Consider the following 18,643-nt stretch of genomic DNA (forward strand, 5'->3'; position numbering starts at 1 on the left):
TTGCTTAGTACAAGTATACAATACTCCCTCCCAATAAGGCCTTTCATTATCACACATTTCCTTTTACAGTGTGTCCTCATATAAGACCCTTCATTATGACATGGTTCCTTTTATAATGTCAGTATTGAGTAGTACTAACATTGCATGTATAATGTACTTCATTGTAAGGTAGTTTCACTATAAAGTGAGACACATTAAGAAAGTGGATTGGTGTACTTTAGAAAGTAACAAATGTACTTCATTGTATGGTGGTTTCACCATAATGTGAAACACATTAAAAAAGTGGATTGGTGTACTCTAGAAAGTAACAAATGTACTTCATTGTAAGATGGTTTCACTATAAAGTTATAACCATTATAAAAGGGGATTGGTGTACTCTAGACATAAAAAAATTAACTTCATTGTATGTGGTTTCACAAAAAAGTGATACACATTATAAACAGGGATTGGTGTACTCTAGACAGTAGCAAATGTACTTCATTATAGGTGGTTTCACTATAAACTGGTACACATCATTAGAAAGAGTGAGTAATGCACATGAGATGATTACAAAGGCACCACCTTTTTGTGACATATTGACTCAAGTTTTAAGTTTTTAATGCATGTTACAAATCATCATGTTTATGGTTCCCATGCAAAAACTGATTTCAATCTGTTGCGCAAAAGACCATGCTCCAGTGAGCATGGACAGAAAATTTACTGAGCTATAAAAGAGACACTTCTTGTCTGTTGTTCCCTTTTATGGAACAATTTTGCTCCCAAGTTTTGGGAATTTCACAACAAAATTAACAGTGGTGCTTTTGTTTTTAATTTTGTTAACAATATTAACACTTCTGTTCATTATTAGTTACAAACTTGTCTGGCACAAGATAGAAAGAATATAGATAATCAACAATTAATTTTCACAGTTCAGCAGCTGCACACAGCTTACAAACAAAAGAAAAAAAATAAGTTTTACAAAAAGAACTGTCTTTTTAAATTCCTTAGAATCTAATTACTAGCTAAATTTTCTAAATGAGAAGGTGGAATTAGTAATTTTTTTCCTGGCTAATTGAAAAAAACCAATGTTTGTAATAAATTCATACTGAAGAATGCAATGGCTGTTTCAGTATAAATGTCAAAATAATTCTACTTTAAAGGACATCTTCTCTGCACATGTCACAAAAGAATTAGTATTTATGATGAATTGCAACATCCCACAAGAACGTGTAATCCAAAGAACAATACATAGCACATTTCTTGTTTTCAAAGTCAATTATAGAGAAAATCTTCAAAAAATGTACTATTTTTAGTAGAATGTTATGTGCAGATTCAAACTCCATTTCTCTGGTAAAATTTACTCAAACTTAATTCTCAATAGTTACCTTTAAAATGAATGAAGAGTTAGATGGTCCAAAATTACTGACTGCATTACCTCCCTTAACCATAATCATGTCTGCTGTTATGAGACAACAATGAGACAAAAACATCAAAAGGTACATAAAGACTACTAGTCCAATAAGTGCACCAGTTACATAGAAATGTTTTTGGACTTTTGCTACAGAAACTAAAGTGATGGATGGATGGATGGATGGATGGAAGGGTGGTGGGTGTGTGGCTGAATGGATGGATGGATGTTTCAACCACTAGCCCAATATGTACACCATTTTTAAAGAGTGATCTAGAACAGTTTAGGAATTCAGCTTCAGAAAAATAAAGTATGATGGAAGGACGAATGAAAGAATGAACAAATGGATTAAGAGATTAAAAATGTTGCAACTGAAGAACTGTGAACTGCAGAAGACAAATCTACACCATTACATAAATTTATGTGCCAAATTGATATCTTAAAAGGTTTGTGAGTTTTGTCTTGGAAATGGAAGTGTGGGTAATGGATAAATAGACTGAAAGACAAAGAGATATAAACATGAAAATATGGAAACTGATGAACTCTGAATTGCAGAAGGCATTTTTACCATTTGTCTAGTATCAAATTTCAAAGATATCCTAAACAGCTTTGGTGTGTTGAACTGACATAAAAATGAGGAAAGATACTGAAAATATTAAAATTGAACAATTCTGAATAGCCCCCTTCCTCCATAAACAAAATTGAAAACATCAAAAGGTACATCTGTAAGACTGTCTAATATATGTAGCAAGTTTCCTAATGATATCTTAAAGTTTCCAATTTAAGCTCCAGAAACAAGGGACAGAATGATATACAAATATAGTGATAGATATACCAACCCCCATATTACATACTGGGGGAGTTGGGGGGGGGGATGTAAACATGCAGTTTCTATAGTACAAGTCACACTGGTCATGTATGAACATTAACTCCTTTTAAATTTAATTTAAATTGAACTTTAATATTTTAACACTAATTTTCTTTAAGCAAAGTCCATTCATTCCAGATTATTGAATACTCTGCACTTTAAATATCATCAAGAAACTTCCAGATGAAAATTATCGATCTCCGTGGTCATTCACAATGGTGGCCATGTGCTAAACATGGGTCAAGACAAGGGCACTTTGAGTGGAATCGTCACAATATAGGGTAGTACGAATTTATCAATATGCGTAGCTTTCATTGTGACATCACAGTGCACAACATTCAATCCAGATTGTACTGGATCACACCTTCAGGTTCATTTCATCCAAAAGTGTCTACATACTTTAACATTGATTTTGCCATATGCACTTCTTGACCTTCCAAAGGAAAGTGGACATAAAAGAATCCAAATGAAATGAATATTTGCCACTTAAAGGTATGTAGAATCAAATTCTAAAAAATGATACCCATTACTGAAATAGTCAGTTCTGAATGCCTACATGACCTTTGTGACTTTTACAATCGATAGCTCTCTAATATGAGAAATACTTTTTCAAATGTATAAAGCTCAGTGATCAGGGAACCTTTAATTCTTGTAAAAATATGAAGGCAACAATATAATGGGTTATATAATGGCAACAATGGCAATAATGGTTATATAATGGTAACAATGGCAACATCATTATGGGTTACATCATAATGGGTTACATCATAATGTGTTATAATTTGAACTTGTTGATAGTTCAAAGCAAAAATTCATTGCATTTAATCATCATAATCAGTCTGTATACAAAAATCCTGAAAATATCCCTGACCTTTACTTTGACTAATGTATCTTTTTAATGTATCCTTCTAGAATGGTTTTGTTATCATGAGCCAGACACAGGGCTGTGTATTGCCTCCAGTGTTTGGAGACTGTATGTGTCACTGTACAAAGACTTCCAGATGATGTAAACTGTAATACATATGTACATTAATGTCTACATGACCATCAAATGAAAAGTCTGAATTTATAGTGTTGTATCACCACAAAATATTGATATTTCCCACCTATTACAATTGTTTATTGGTCAGGTCCAACTGCAGATGACAATATCGACCCTGATCTACCATTGCATAATGTGCACTCAGATCAGGATCTATAAGTACAAACTGCATAGAACCAGATCTGCCAGCACATTATGTGACAGCAGATCAGGGTTTATGAATTTTGCCACTGGATCTGACTCACAGCGCTTGAATATACAGTATCATTGTATCATTAAAGTTCTAGTGAAAAAACGACAATTAAGTGTTTCATTTGTTAGGTCAATACCTGTGAGACCTGTCTTATAAAAGCTTTAAGCAGACAAAATGCTAATGAAACATCGCACTTAATACCAGTATGTCAATACAAAATTCCCATCTCCTTTCATCAAATTTTACTTAATAATTCAACTAATAAATGTTATATCAAACAAGAATAGATCCAAATCCAACATGAAAATGTATTACTATTCACTCAAGTAAGCTTCCATCATAAAACTAAATCTAACAATTCCATCTTAAAACATTTTAAACAGAAAATATTGCTCCATTTTGATTGGTCAGAATATATTTTGAAGCAATATTTTGTGTTTAGTAAAGCTTTATGATGGAAAAGCAGGCCTTAAATTCATATAATATGTGGGTCAGGTGGATTAAGGCCTCAAAATCATTAATAAATTCCTCAATAAAATATCTCCAGTAAAAGAGAGATAGTTATCTGAAACTCAATCTTCAGTAATAATTGTTCCAAACAGGCACACTTTTCCAAAGTTTTAGAACTATTTAAGAGGTCAAATTAATCTGAGCAGAAAATGATGATAAACTTTATATACAGTCTAATGTTGCTTAAATGAGAAAAATAAACGTGTTGGAGAAAGGTATTCATTGGATAAAAGATCAATTTATAAAAATAATTTGTACTTGAGATGTCACATAAAATCATCAACAACCTTGAGAAAGTACAAGAGCCTCAATACACCTTCCTGTGTGTCCAAAAAGATGACTTAGGTAGGTAGAAGCCATGGTGGCTCAGTGGTCATTGTGTGTGTGTGTGTGTGTGTGATCTGGATTTTTAATGTAGCTTTAACAATTTTTCAGTCATATTGCTACGATGTCTGCAGTGTGGCAGCTTATAGTGATGTCTAGCACTGGGGCATCATGCTGCAGACATGTAGCATGATGTTCCACCCAGTCACATTATCCTGACACCAGGCCAACCAGTCCTAACACTAACTTCTTAATGCTGAGCGCCAAGTGAGGCAGCTGTTAGTACCATTTTTGTAAGTCTTTGGTATGACTCGGCCCAGGGATCGAACCCATGACCTCCCGCATCCGAGGCGGACGCTCTAACCACTAGGCCACCGGAGTGGTCACATTGTGTTGGAGTCTTGGCTGAAAGGGTTCAAATCCTACCACTGGATCATCTCAGGTTGGCTACCATACCCTTAACTTTACTCCAAATGCCTTGGCACTAAATAACCAATGCTGATGTGCCATAAAAGTCCAAACCTAAACATCTGACACATCTGACAGATCAAAAAAGCTCTTTAACATCAAGTATTTATCATCTGCAAATGGAGCTATTTAACTTCAAGTATTTATTGCCTGCAGAGTGAAAGCAAGGTAAAACACTAAAGAATACCCTGAAAGACACATGGTACACACACTTTAATAGTCCTCTATGTAGGCATTATCATGCATTGTTTTCCGCTGGGACTTTTCCTACAGCAGTTTCGATATGCTGTCATTTCAGCCCTTGATGCTTTAGAACCCATTGATATGCTTTGCACCAGTGTCAATATGCTTCAATGTTTCCCAATATCCTTTACAAATTTAATCTTTTAAATAAAAATTGCATCACCAAATTCAAATCCCTACCAATCAAATGACAATTGTTGTTACCTCTTCTTGGGTATGTAATTAATATAATCCAGGATAATTACTCACTCACTTAGCCATTATCTATAGTACTTGTGTTGCATGACCTTTGATGTTGGTTTTACCAATGCACTGACAGAGATCACGTGATCATCCATTATGATGGAGTCTAGTGTGTGTTATATGTATTTCAGTCATTTCCACTAACAGTTTGAAATGTTACACATATTTTAAGTTCAGCAAATTCTTAAAGGTCATTCTGATAAATGGAAACAACATCTTAAAAAAACGAAACATTTACCCAGCATCCATGTTGGCCTGGTGTGTGTGTCCCACCCAGTCACATTATCCTGACACCAGGCCGACCAGTCCTAATCTAACCTCTTAATGCTGAGTGCCAAGCGAGGCAGCTGTTAGTACCATTTATATAAGTCTTTAGTATGACTCGGCCGGGGATTGAACCCATGACCTCCTGCATCCGAGGCGGACGCTCTAACCACTAGGCCACTGGTGCGGTATGTTGGCCTGGCTGTGAAGATCAGAAAGAGGCAATTGTGAATCTGATTCTGATAGAGGGATTTCCCCAAAGAAAGAGAATAAAACACAAAGGACAGGTTTCAACATGGAATGGAAGAGTTCATATTGTTGGGCGGAATCAATGGATCAAATTTTAAATTCTCAATATTGCTAAATTTTGGATCAGATTTACTTAGTTACCTATAGTCAGTGGGGGTGGGGTGGGAATGGCATAATGCAAACAATTCCTTTTCATAAAAGTAGAAGTTGTAGTTGTTGTACTTGTAGTTATGATTGTTGTCTTTGTTGGGTTTTTTTCCAGAACATGTCATGAGGAAGATTTTGTTCATGAAAATTCCATCTTACCCATGAGTTGCTCTTATATTTACATAATATACTCAGAGCAACAAACAACAGTTGCATCAGCAAAAATAAATTGAAGTGGGTACTGCCCTATGAGTCTGTCTATTCAAGTAAGAAATAAAGCCAGTTTTATCTTGCAGGATATGGTTTATTAAATTCAAGGACTACTCAGTTCTGGCATTAAACCACGCTAGTGAAATAAGGAAATAAGGAATACTTTGTATATGTAATCCTGTTACATTTCATTGATATTCATTTTATAATCTTAATGAAGATAACATGTATTTTTAAAATATCATGACAATACCATGCACTTACCTGAATGTATAAAAGCCTGGGGAAAATACTGGCATGGTTGACTTTGGACGTTATTGACCAATGAGTCTCCATGACCATGACATTTGGTCATGCTATGCAGCCTTGAATGAAAATATTGTGCAGAAACCATTATTTTCTTATTAGACTCACCAATATCATGACCTTGACCTTTAGATCCCAGAATCAACAATTTTTTCAAGGTACTTGGACTAAGACTAAAGTTATTTTGCAAAAACTATTTTTTTTTTCAGCCAGTGACTTTGACCTTTGACCTCAGAATCAAAGAGTCCCTTCCATACCTTGTATGCAATATCTCCACAAACTTTGGTCAAGGTACTTGGTTTCAAGCACTGACCTTTGAACCACAAAATCTACAGCCTTCTTTCATACCCAGAATTTAAATCATCCCAAAATATTTGTTGATGGTACATGGTCAAGTATTGAAATGTGTTTTGCATAAACTATTTTTGCTCCTTCAGCAACACTGACCTCAACCCTGGTCCTTTTGACCCCAAACTCAATAGGCTTCTTCCTTACCTTCCAAGTACAGGGTTAAATTATCCCTTTTTTTCTATGCACACATACATGACAGCCATGATAAAATTATATCTGTACACACACACACACACACACACACACACACACACACACACAACAGGTAGGATCTAACTATCCACACCTTCTCATGCACACACACATGACAGGCAGTAAAAAATTATTCCCACCATCTAATGCACACACCTATGACAGGCAGGAAAACATTATTCCCACCTTTTCATGCATACAGATGCCTTGATTGGCAGGATAAAAATGTCCCCATCACCTCAGGCATTCACACACATTTGGATCAGCTAGATGCAATTATTCCTATATTTTGTTGTGGATAATGACTTGTCAGAAACCCAAAGTTTTTCACTCATTGCCTAACTGAAACTGCTAAAGTATAAATGTACATCCAAAACAACATAATGACCCATCTCCAAGGGATCTCCCAGGGAAAGGAGCAAAGATATTATACCTCTTGTATCAGGTCACCATATGGACAAAGAAACGAATAATTTTGGTTAATTTCCAACCAGTGGCTGAGGAGTAAATAAGGTAATGAACTGATGGATGAACAGACAGATGGAGAAACACAAGCTATGACAATATTTTTGAAACTTTTTTAAAGAGCAAGTATGTAATAATAATAATAATAATAGACCCCTAAAAATCTTGTAACAATTACACTGTCTTCAATCACTATAAAAATTGACAGCAAAACAACCACATGATATGGGATGGACAAGTTCTTCCTGGGAACACAACACCAAAAATACTATACTCATACATAAATGTGAAAGAATGAAGATCAATCCAAAATATTTGACAATTACCTTTGACTTAAAGCATCAACAGTGATAAAGCAAAAATCTTTGACAATTATCTTTGACTTACACATAGTGATGAAGCCAAAATCTTTCACAATTACCTTTGACTTACACACTGTGATGAAGCCAAAATCTTTGACAATTACCTTTGACTTAACAGCATGAATAGTGATAAAGCAAAAATCTTTGACAATTACCTTTGACTTACACATAGTGATGAAGCAAAAATCTTTGACAATTACCTTTGACTTACACATAGTGATGAAGCAAAAATCTTTGACAATTACCTTTGACTTACAGCATCAATAGCGAATCTTTGACAATTACCTTTCACTTACACATAGTGATGAAGCCAGAATTGTTGACAATTACCTTTGACTTACACATAGTGATGAAGCCAAAAATCTTTGACAATTACCTTTGACTTACAACACAGTAACAATATCAGTCAAGGTTATTCTGGGCTGCAAACACCATGGCATCTTGCAGTCTTGAGCGCCTGGAACAGATACAATAATGAGTGAAATAATGGTGTTGGTGTTGGTAGTAGCATATTTAGTACAAAGTATTATCATTATTATTATCATTACAGTCATCCCTCACTATAAAGCCTGCCCCCATTATACTGATGTCCCCATTATAATGAAAATATAGTCATGGATCCAATCAAAATGGCCCAAGTTTGTTTTAACATTGCTACTTTGTTTTAATTTTATGTCACAGCTATTGGGAACCAATTATAATGTGGAACTTTATTTTAGGTCATAACTATTGGGAACAAATTACAATTTGGCACTTTATTTAAATCATAGCTATTGGAAAAAAATTATGATGCAGCACTTAGTTTTAGGTCGTAGCTATGGGCAACCAATTACAATGCATCACTTTATTTTAAGGTCATTGCTATTGGGAAACAATGACAATGTGATACTTTATTTTAGGTAATACCTACTGGGAACCAATTATAATGTGACATGGTATTGTAGGGACTGGGAACCAATTATCATGTGACATGGTATTGTAGGGACTGGGAACCAATTATAATGTGACATGGTATTGTAGGGACTGGGAACCAATTATAATGTGACATTTTATTGTAGGGACTGGGAACCAGTTATAATGTGACATGGCATTGTAGGGACTGGGAACCAATTATAATGTGACATTTTATTGTAGGAACTGGGAACCAACTATAATGTCAGCTTATTTTTCCGGTCATAGCTATTGGGTACCAATTACAATGTGACACTTTATTTTAGGTCATAGCTATTGAAAACTAATTAAAATGTGACATTTTATTCTAGGTCATACCTTCTGGGAACCAATTATAATGTAACACTACTTCAGATCATAGCTACTGGGGACCAATTACAATGTGACACTTTATTTTGGGTTATAGCTATTTTGAACCAATTATACTATGACACTTCATTTTATTTTTAAGTCATAGCTATTGGGAACTAATTATAATGTGACACTCTATTTCAGGATATAGTCACTAGGAACTAATTATAATATGATACTCTATTTCAGGATATAGACACTAGGAACTATTTATAATGTGACACTCTATTTCAGGTAATAGTCACTAGGAACTAATTTACAATGTGGTACTCTATTTCAGGTAATAGTCACTAGGAACTAATTTACAATGTGGTCCTCTATTTCAGGATATAGTCACTAGGAACTAATTATAATGTGACACTCTATTTCAGGATATAGTCACTAGGAACTAATTATAATGTGACACTCTATTTCAGGTAATAGTCACTAGGAACTAATTTACAATGTGGTACTCTATTTCAGGTAATAGTCACTAGGAACTAATTTACAATGTGGTCCTCTATTTCAGGATATAGTCACTAGGAACTAATTATAATGTGACACTCTATTTCAGGATATAGTCACTAGGAACTAATTATAATGTGACACTCTATTTCAGGTAATAGTCACTAGGAACTAATTTACAATGTGGTACTCTATTTCAGGATATAGTCACTAGGAACCAATTTACAATGTGACACTCTGCTTCAGGATATAGTCACTAGGAACCAATTTACAGTGTGGTACTCTATTTTAGGTAATAGGAACCAATTATAATGTGACTTCATGTCATTCAATATGCTATTGTTGTGTGTCAATATGCTATTAATCTAAAGCCTTGTTGAAGCATTGTTCCATATAAGAATCCCTTGCCTATAATGCACTGCCCTTTTGTCTCTCCGAAGAAGTGAAGAATACAGAGGGGGAATGCTGTTTTTATTATTATTTCTAATCAAAATGAAAAATAACTGATATATACTGTATTGATTTCTAATATTTTTCTTAAGATAAAGATATCCTGATACTCTGCATGTATTTATCACTTTTCAAAATCTTTCATACCATAGGGCATGTATAAAATAGGTAAGATTCAGAAAACACTTAAATTGAGGATGATGAGTGGCATTTTCCAACATCTAACCATCAGGCTGGAATATTGATAGCAGAAATAATGTAGTAAACATCTGAAATATGATATATTCTTCAAATGTTACTATCTTATTCATAAATCAATACAAATATGTTTTCACCTGATGGATCGTGACAAAATACTGTGCAACTAAACAACATTATATAAAGTTTTGCATTGTCAATTTTTGTTAACTTCATGTTGTGAAATACCGGCATGTAAAAATGCTTAGAAATTTGAGTACTTTTAAAAAAAATGATTCATGTTCATTCTCCATGGTTCAATTTTTGCAAATTTTGCAACAGGTCACAAAAAGCTTGAAAATTAAACCACACAGAGATTTCTCCATATTGAATCTGTAGTCCAGACTTGACACAATGCTTTTCCATTACAAACTTCATATTGAATCTGTAGTTTAGACTTGATACAATGCTTTTCCATTATAAACTCTGCATTGATAGGATATAGCACAAATAAACATGATTTTAAAAGACAGGGCCCCACCATATATGTAATATGAAGTGAATTGCCTCTTTTCTTCTGTATGAATTTGACTTTCACCAACAACAAAAAACCATCTCCCTAATATAATCTAATTGACTGTTAGCCAAAAACTATTGACAGCTACTGACAGATGAAACCAACACCTCAATTACCACTTGTCAGTGTTAATTGGCTACAGATGGAGATAAATTATTGTAGAGAGGGAGGCTAATTAACTTTCTATGCAGTAAACTCACAAGACTGATCAATAGGTATTTTCTTGTTACCTACTCAATAATCCTAATTCGACTGTAGATATGCCACTTATATGTTGCAAAAAAAACAATCAGCTTTCTAAACTTTGGCCCTTAAATGACTTGCAGTAAATGGTATTGAAAGACATATAAACACCAGCTACATTAATTAATGTGATACTCATTATCTCTCTACTAAGAAATACAAGCAAATTCAGTTAATTGTTGCTCCCTACCTACCACAGGGATAAATTCTGACTGTGATCTATGTGACAGAGCTTTGGAGTTGCTGGTCTGACACTGAAACAGCCAAGTTTAGTAGCTCTATCTCAAAGTTTATTACAGTAAAAAAAAAACCACAATAGAAATAGCAAACTTTTATAAGTGACCTTACCTTATCCTTGAAGATAAAATCCTTACTGTCATACATGAAAAACCATCAAATTAAGAAACATGTATCTACCATATTTAATCCCTGTACTTCAAAACAGTTCATGAGATTAAAAACAAGCAGAAACAACAGAAATCCTAAAAGATGAACCTGTGCTCTTGAACTAAAACATAGGACCCAAAATGTATAATGCAATCCAGTTTATAGCAACAATATATAAATAAATATTGAATGGAACACATCCTATAGTGCCATGTAAATAAATATGGTATGCAATACATCTTATAATAACACTATGTAAGTAAATCAAGTTTCATCCATTTATTTTATACAGCTATTCAATTTATAAGCAGATGGGAAAGAATGGCTGACACCTAAAATATTGACCTGTCGCCTTGACCGTAAGGATAGTACCCATCTAATGTCATATGTGAAGACATACAATATACTATGTTTTATCCATTAATCTCAAACAGCTCTAAACTTAGAGTACATAAAGGAAAGTGTGATGGAAACATTTAAAATATTAATATATGACCTATCTTTCTACAGTGCTCAGGCAAACATCTACAGTGTGTTCTGGAACACAAAGAAAGGTTTAAATTCTTTCCAAAGCACTCTAGCAAACATCTGCAATGTGTGATGGAACACAAAGAAAGGGTTTGAATTATTTTATAGTACTGTTGCTCACATCTTCAATGTGTTGGAATACAAAGAAAGTGTTTGAATTTTTTTTCTGCACTGTTCAGGCAAACAACTGCAATGTCTGCTGGAACACAAAAAAGAGTATGAATTCTAGCTACACCATTCTTGCAAACATCTGCAATGTCTGCTGGAACACAAAGAAGGGGTTTGAATTCTTTCTACAGTGCTTATGGCAACATCTGCAACCAGGAAACTATGATATGGTTTTATTGTAAAACTGAATATCCCCAAAATTCAGACATGAATGAAAAGTTTAAAACATTGGCAATAATGGCATGATAACCAAGGAGTTCATCTACTCATGCATACAAACATGACTACCTCAAATGGTTTTTACTTAACTGATGCAATGTCATACTGGTTTTGATGCAATGCCAGAATGGTTCTTAATGCAATGCCAAACTGGTTCTTGTTGCAATGCCATACTAATTCTTGATACAATGCCATATTGGTTCTTGATGCAATGCCAAACTGGTTCTTGATGCAATGCCAATTGGTTCTTGATGCAATGCCAATATGGTTCTTGATGCAATTCCATATTAATTCTTGATACAATGTTATACTGGTTCTTGATGCAATATCATACTAGTTCTTGATACAATGCCATACTGGTTCTTGATGCAATGTCATACTAGTTCATGATAAATGCCAAATTGGTTCTTGATGCAATGCCAAACTGGTTCTTAATGTTTCTTGATGCAATGCCATACTAATTCTTGATACAATGCCATACCGGTTCTTAATGCAATATCGTACTAGTTCTTGATACAAAGCCATACTTGTTCTTGATGCAGTGCCAAACTGGTTCTTGATGCAATGTCATACTAGTTCTTGATACAATGCCATACTGGTTCTTAATGCAATGCCATACTGGTTCTTGATGCAATGACATACTAATTCTTGATACAGTACCATACTGGTTCTTGACACAATGCCAATCTGGTTCTTAATGCAATGCCAAATTGGTTCTTAATACAATGCCAAACTGGTTCTTAACACAGTGCCAAATTGGTTCTTGATGTAATGCCAAACTGGTTCTTGATGCTATGCCATACTGGTTCTTGATACAATGCCATATTAGTTCTTGACACAATGCCAAACTGGTTCTTAATACAATGCCAATTTGGTTCTTGATGCAATGCCAAACTGGTTCTTGATGTAATGCTAAATTGATTCTTGATGCAATGACAAACTGGTTCTTAATACAATGACATACTGGTTCTTAATGCAATGCCAATTTGGTTCTTGATGTAATGCCATACAGGTTCTTGATGCAATGCCAAACTGGTTCTTAATACAATGCAAAACTGGTTCTTAATGCAATGCCAAATTGGTTCCTGATGCAATGTTAAATTGGTTCTTGATGTAATGCCAAACTGGTTCTTGATGCAATACCATACCTGTTCTTGATACATTGCCATACTGGTTCTTGACACAATGCCAAACTGGTTCTTAATACAATGCCAAACTGGTTCTTAATACAATGCCATATTAGTTCTTGACACAATGCCAAAATTGTTCTTAATACAATGCCAATTTGGTTCTTGATGCAATGCCAAACTGGTTCTTGATGTAATGCTAAATTGATTCTTGATGCAATGACAAACTGGTTCTTAATACAAATGCAATGCCAATTTGGTTCTTGATGTAATGCCATACTGGTTCTTGATGCAATGCCAAACTGGTTCTTAATACAATGCAAAACTGGTTCTTAATGCAATGCCAAATTGGTTCCTGATGCAATGCTAAATTGGTTCTTGATATAATGCCAAACTGGTTCTTGATGCAATGCCATACCTGTTCTTGATACATTGCCATACTGGTTCTTGACACAATGCCAAACTGGTTCTTAATACAATGCCAAACTGGTTCTTAATACAATGCCAAACTGGCTCTTAATACAATGCCATATTGGTTCTTGACACAATGCCAAACTGGTTCTTAACACAATGCCAAATTGGTTCTTGATGCAATTCTAAATTGGTTCTTAATGTAATGCCAAACTGGTTCTTGATGCAATGCCATACTGGTTCTTGACACAATGCCAATCTGGTTCTTAATACAATGCCAATTTGGTTCTTAATGCAATGCCAAAATGGTTTCTGATGCAATGCTAAATTGGATCTTGATGCAATGCCATACCGGTTCTTGGTGCAATGCCAAACTGGTTCTTAATACAATGCCAAAATGGTTCTTAATGCAATGCCAAATTAGTTCTTGATGTAATGCCAAACTGGTTCTTGATGCAATGCCATACTGGTTCTTGATACAATGCCATACTGGTTCTTGACACAATGAAAAACTGGTTCTTAATACAATAACATACTGGTTCTTAATGCAATGCTAAACTGGTTCTTGATGTAATGCCAAACTGGTTCTTGATGCAATGCCAACATGGTTTTTGATGCAATGCCAGTATAGTTTTTAATGCAATGACATACTGGTTCTTGATGCAATGCCATACTAGTTCTTGATACAATCTCATACTGGTTTTTCATGCAATGCCATACTGCTTCTTGATGCAATGCCAAATTGATTCTTAATGCAATGCCATATTCATTCTTGATGCAACACCAAATTGGTTCTTGATGCAATGCCAAACTGGTTCTTGATGCAATGCCATATTTACAGTTTAAACAGGGCAATAAAGCTGTCAAATTTTAAAGTACTGTGTGAAAATCAAAGCTGGCCTAGGTCTTTTCAATACACTGGTCCATGACAAATTTGGCTTCAATTTGTGAAGTCATTAAAAACTTAATATATGGAACTGAATTTGTGATACAAGGACAAATTTCTCAATCAAACAGGAGCTCTAACTCCAATTTTCACCATGATGTAAATAAGAGAAAATAAAATTTGACCCAGGCTTTCTTAACAACAAAAAAAATTACAAATCAAATTTGGTTTCATTTCATTAAGTCCTTTATAAGTTATAAAGTAAAACAGAATTTATGAGACAATGGCAAACTTCTGAGCAAACAAAGACTGTAACTCTGTCAAATCATGACATAAATTCATCGAATCAAAATTTACTTTTTAATCTTAATGCATAATCTCATTTTAAATTTACATAAGTATTCTCAAAATAAATTTACTTATGTTACAAAACCTCATACTGAATTTACTTATGTTTTCTCAAAATCCTGACTAATACTAAACTTGTTTTCAATAAAAGTCCATCACAAGTTTCTGAGAGGAAACAGAATTCATGATAAAGGAGAAAGAGCCATAACTAGTCAAACTTTGAAATAAACAGATACAGCCTCCTAATAAATTTGACTTCAATCCAAGAAGTCCATCAAAAGTCACTGAGTGGAAATGGAAATCATGATGACAGACAAAACCCATAATTCAGTCAAATATTGATAAAAACTATTTAAACAATTAAACTGAACTTGGATCTTCTTAATACAAAACCTTAAATAATTTGTTTAAATATCAAGAAGTCCATAAAGAGTTACTGATTGGAAACAAAAGTTGCAATGGATGTAGAGTGATGTAACGTGACAAGTCCTTATGTGATATAACATGATGGAACACAGACAAGTACAAGATCATGTAAGGATGGACAATGTGCATATAGATCTTCCCTATCCAGCATATATTTAAAACTTCTTCTGTTCTGTATGATACATTTTCTGACTGGGTTATCTTAGAATTGTATTAAAAGGAAAATACTGTTAGCAAGCTTCAATGGAAACTATAGAATTATTGAAGATGATAACTTGCATATCTCTGCAGAATACTGAGTCCATACATGTAAATAATTTTCAGTGGGGAAATTTCCACAGCATGATTGAAAATAACCCATGTAAAAAGTTCAATAGCAACCCTTCAGATATATCAGTTTTGAAAAAAGATTTACAAATGAATTTTAGCTGAAACGATGAAAAATAACAGCAAATTTGAAAGCTTTTGTGTGCCATGTTTCTACTGAAAATCTAAAGTCTTCATCATAAATGCTTTTTCTATATTTGGCCCAACAAGAAACCAATTTGGGTTTTTCTAAAATCAAAATCTTAAATGAAATCTTGAAAAGAAGTTAATTTGTTTAATATGTGATGGCCAAATATCTTGAGCATCCCTGAAAACAAAAGCAATCAAATGGCACTCCAGTAATACACTAAAAAGAGGATATTAAATTCAATCAACCATAATTTATAAAATGTAATCCATGTCTGAATGTAAAATTTTCAATTTAATACCAATGACTACTCACAGCCATGCTAAATCAACTAATTATGCCAGCTTGGTGCCACAAAAATCAATAGCAAATGAAGGTTTAATAATAAGAGAATGAAATAATTGACGGTCTTGTGAATGTTAAGATGTTTTTAAAGGAAGACATATTTGTTGTTTTTCTTGGTAGTGTGTCTTTTTTATAGCAATTTTACAGCATCAAAAACTTCCAGATCTAAGCAACCTGAAATATTGTGCAATGTCAGGCATCCAAAATATGGGTCAAAAGTTCAATGTTTAGGATTAATGGCATCCAGCTAGTTCCCATGCATTGCAATTGAGACATAGAGATTTTTGGATAAAAAAAGTCCACATTAAGAAGGCTGCAATTTATTTTTGACTTATAACTATTCTGTCAAGACACAGTGAATGAACATGATTACACGTCATTTAAAATCAAATCTATAAGTAAACATGATAAAGCAAAGAAAAGAAATGCTGGAGACCAGCCTTAAAAATGCTGGATATTGGAGAAAAATGCTGAAAATTGGAGAAAACTGCTGGAAATTGGAGAAAATGCTGGTGACTGTTTCCAGAAAAAAAGTTAGGGCAATCAACATACAAATCTTTATACCAACTCCAATACACCAAATAAGAATTTATTTACTTCCAATAATGAGTGTGAGTATTCTGACATTAAGTTCATGGATTTTAATTGTAAAAAGTCTATAAAATGTAATGAGGCATAATGAATCTTTTCTATGATATCACTTTTCCTATGATGTATGAAATGGTGGAGATCTCATTTCCCATAGAGGAGTGCAAAATGTTAGTCAGAAATAAGTACAACATAAAGAAGACATCAGCAAATGCTGGCGATTCAACATGCATGTCCAAGTAATACTGGCTGAGCTGAGTTAACATAACATTTCAAATATGAATCATATGGATTTGATAGGGGAAAAGACATGGATATACCTATGCATACATACACCCCATTAAAATGTAACATTAAAGACCTTGATCTACCATTGAAATACCTAATGTGCATATGTACACCCCATTAAACTGTAACATTAAAGACCTTGATCTACCATTGATATACTTATTTATATGTACACCCCATTAAAATGTAACATTAAAGACCTTGATCTACCATTGAAATACCTAATGTGCATATATACACCCCATTAAACTGTAACATTAAAGACCTTGATCTACCATTGACAAACCTATGTATATGTACACCCCATTAAAATGTAACATTAAAGACCTTGATCTACCATTGAAATACCTAATGTGCATATGTACACCCCATTAAACTGTAACATTAAAGACCTTGATCTACCATTGATATACTTATTTATATGTACACCCCATTAAAATGTAACATTAAAGACCTTGATCTACCATTGAAATACCTAATGTGCATATATACACCCCATTAAACTGTAACATTAAAGACCTTGATCTACCATTGACAAACCTATGTATATGTACACCCCATTAAAATGTAACATTAAAGACCTTGATCTACCATTGAAATACCTAATGTGCATATATACACCCCATTAAACTGTAACATTAAAGACCTTGATCTACCATTGACAAACCTATGTATATGTACACCCCATTAAAATGTAACATTAAAGACCTTGATCTACCATTGAAATACCTAATGTGCATATGTACACCCCATTAAACTGTAACATTAAAGACCTTGATCTACCACTGATATACTTATGTATATGTACATCCCATTAAAATGTAACATTAAAGACCTTGATCTACCATTGAAATACCTAATGTGCATATATACACCCCATTAAACTGTAACATTAAAGACCTTGATCTACCATTGACATACCTATGTATATGTACACCCCATTAAAATGTAACATTAGGAACATTGATCTACCATTGAAATACCTAATGTGTATATATACACCCCATTAAACTGTAACATTAAAGACCTTGATCTACCATTTATAGACCTATGCATATGTACAGCCCATTAAAATGTAACACTAAAGAACTTGATCCACCACTGATATACCTATGTATATGTACACCCCATTCAAATGTAACATTAAAAACCTTGATCTACCTTTTATAGATGTATATGTACACCCCATTAAAATGTAACATTAAAAACCTTGATCTACCATTGACAAACCTATGTATATGTACACCCCATTAAAATGTAACATTAAAGACCTTGATCTACCATTGATATACCTATGTATATGTACACCCCATTTAAATTTAAACATTAATGACGTTGATCTACCATTGACATACCTATGTATATGTGCACCCCATTAAATGTAACATTAAAGATCTTGATCTACCTTTGATATACCCATGTATATGTACACTGACAGTATTAGATACAAA

The 18,643-nt window shown here is 33.8% G+C and overlaps 1 protein-coding gene across 2 annotated transcripts in view; it reads right to left on the reverse strand.

Moving 5' to 3' along the window:
• The window catches only part of LOC149806092 (uncharacterized), a 123,250-nt gene that overhangs the window by 8,766 nt on the left and 95,841 nt on the right, over positions 1-18,643 (reverse strand). For both annotated transcript variants that reach the window (XM_089950969.1, XM_089950968.1), the window contains exon 15: positions 8,201-8,281. In XM_089950969.1, the coding sequence (XP_089807095.1) occupies positions 8,227-8,281 (55 nt within the window). In that variant the 3' untranslated portion in view covers positions 8,201-8,226. The remainder of the gene's footprint in view (positions 1-8,200; positions 8,282-18,643) is intronic.

Source organism: Sinohyriopsis cumingii, chromosome 2, assembly GCF_028554795.1.
Source record: "Sinohyriopsis cumingii isolate HCF-2022 chromosome 2, ASM2855479v2, whole genome shotgun sequence".
NCBI lineage: Eukaryota > Metazoa > Mollusca > Bivalvia > Unionida > Unionidae > Sinohyriopsis > Sinohyriopsis cumingii.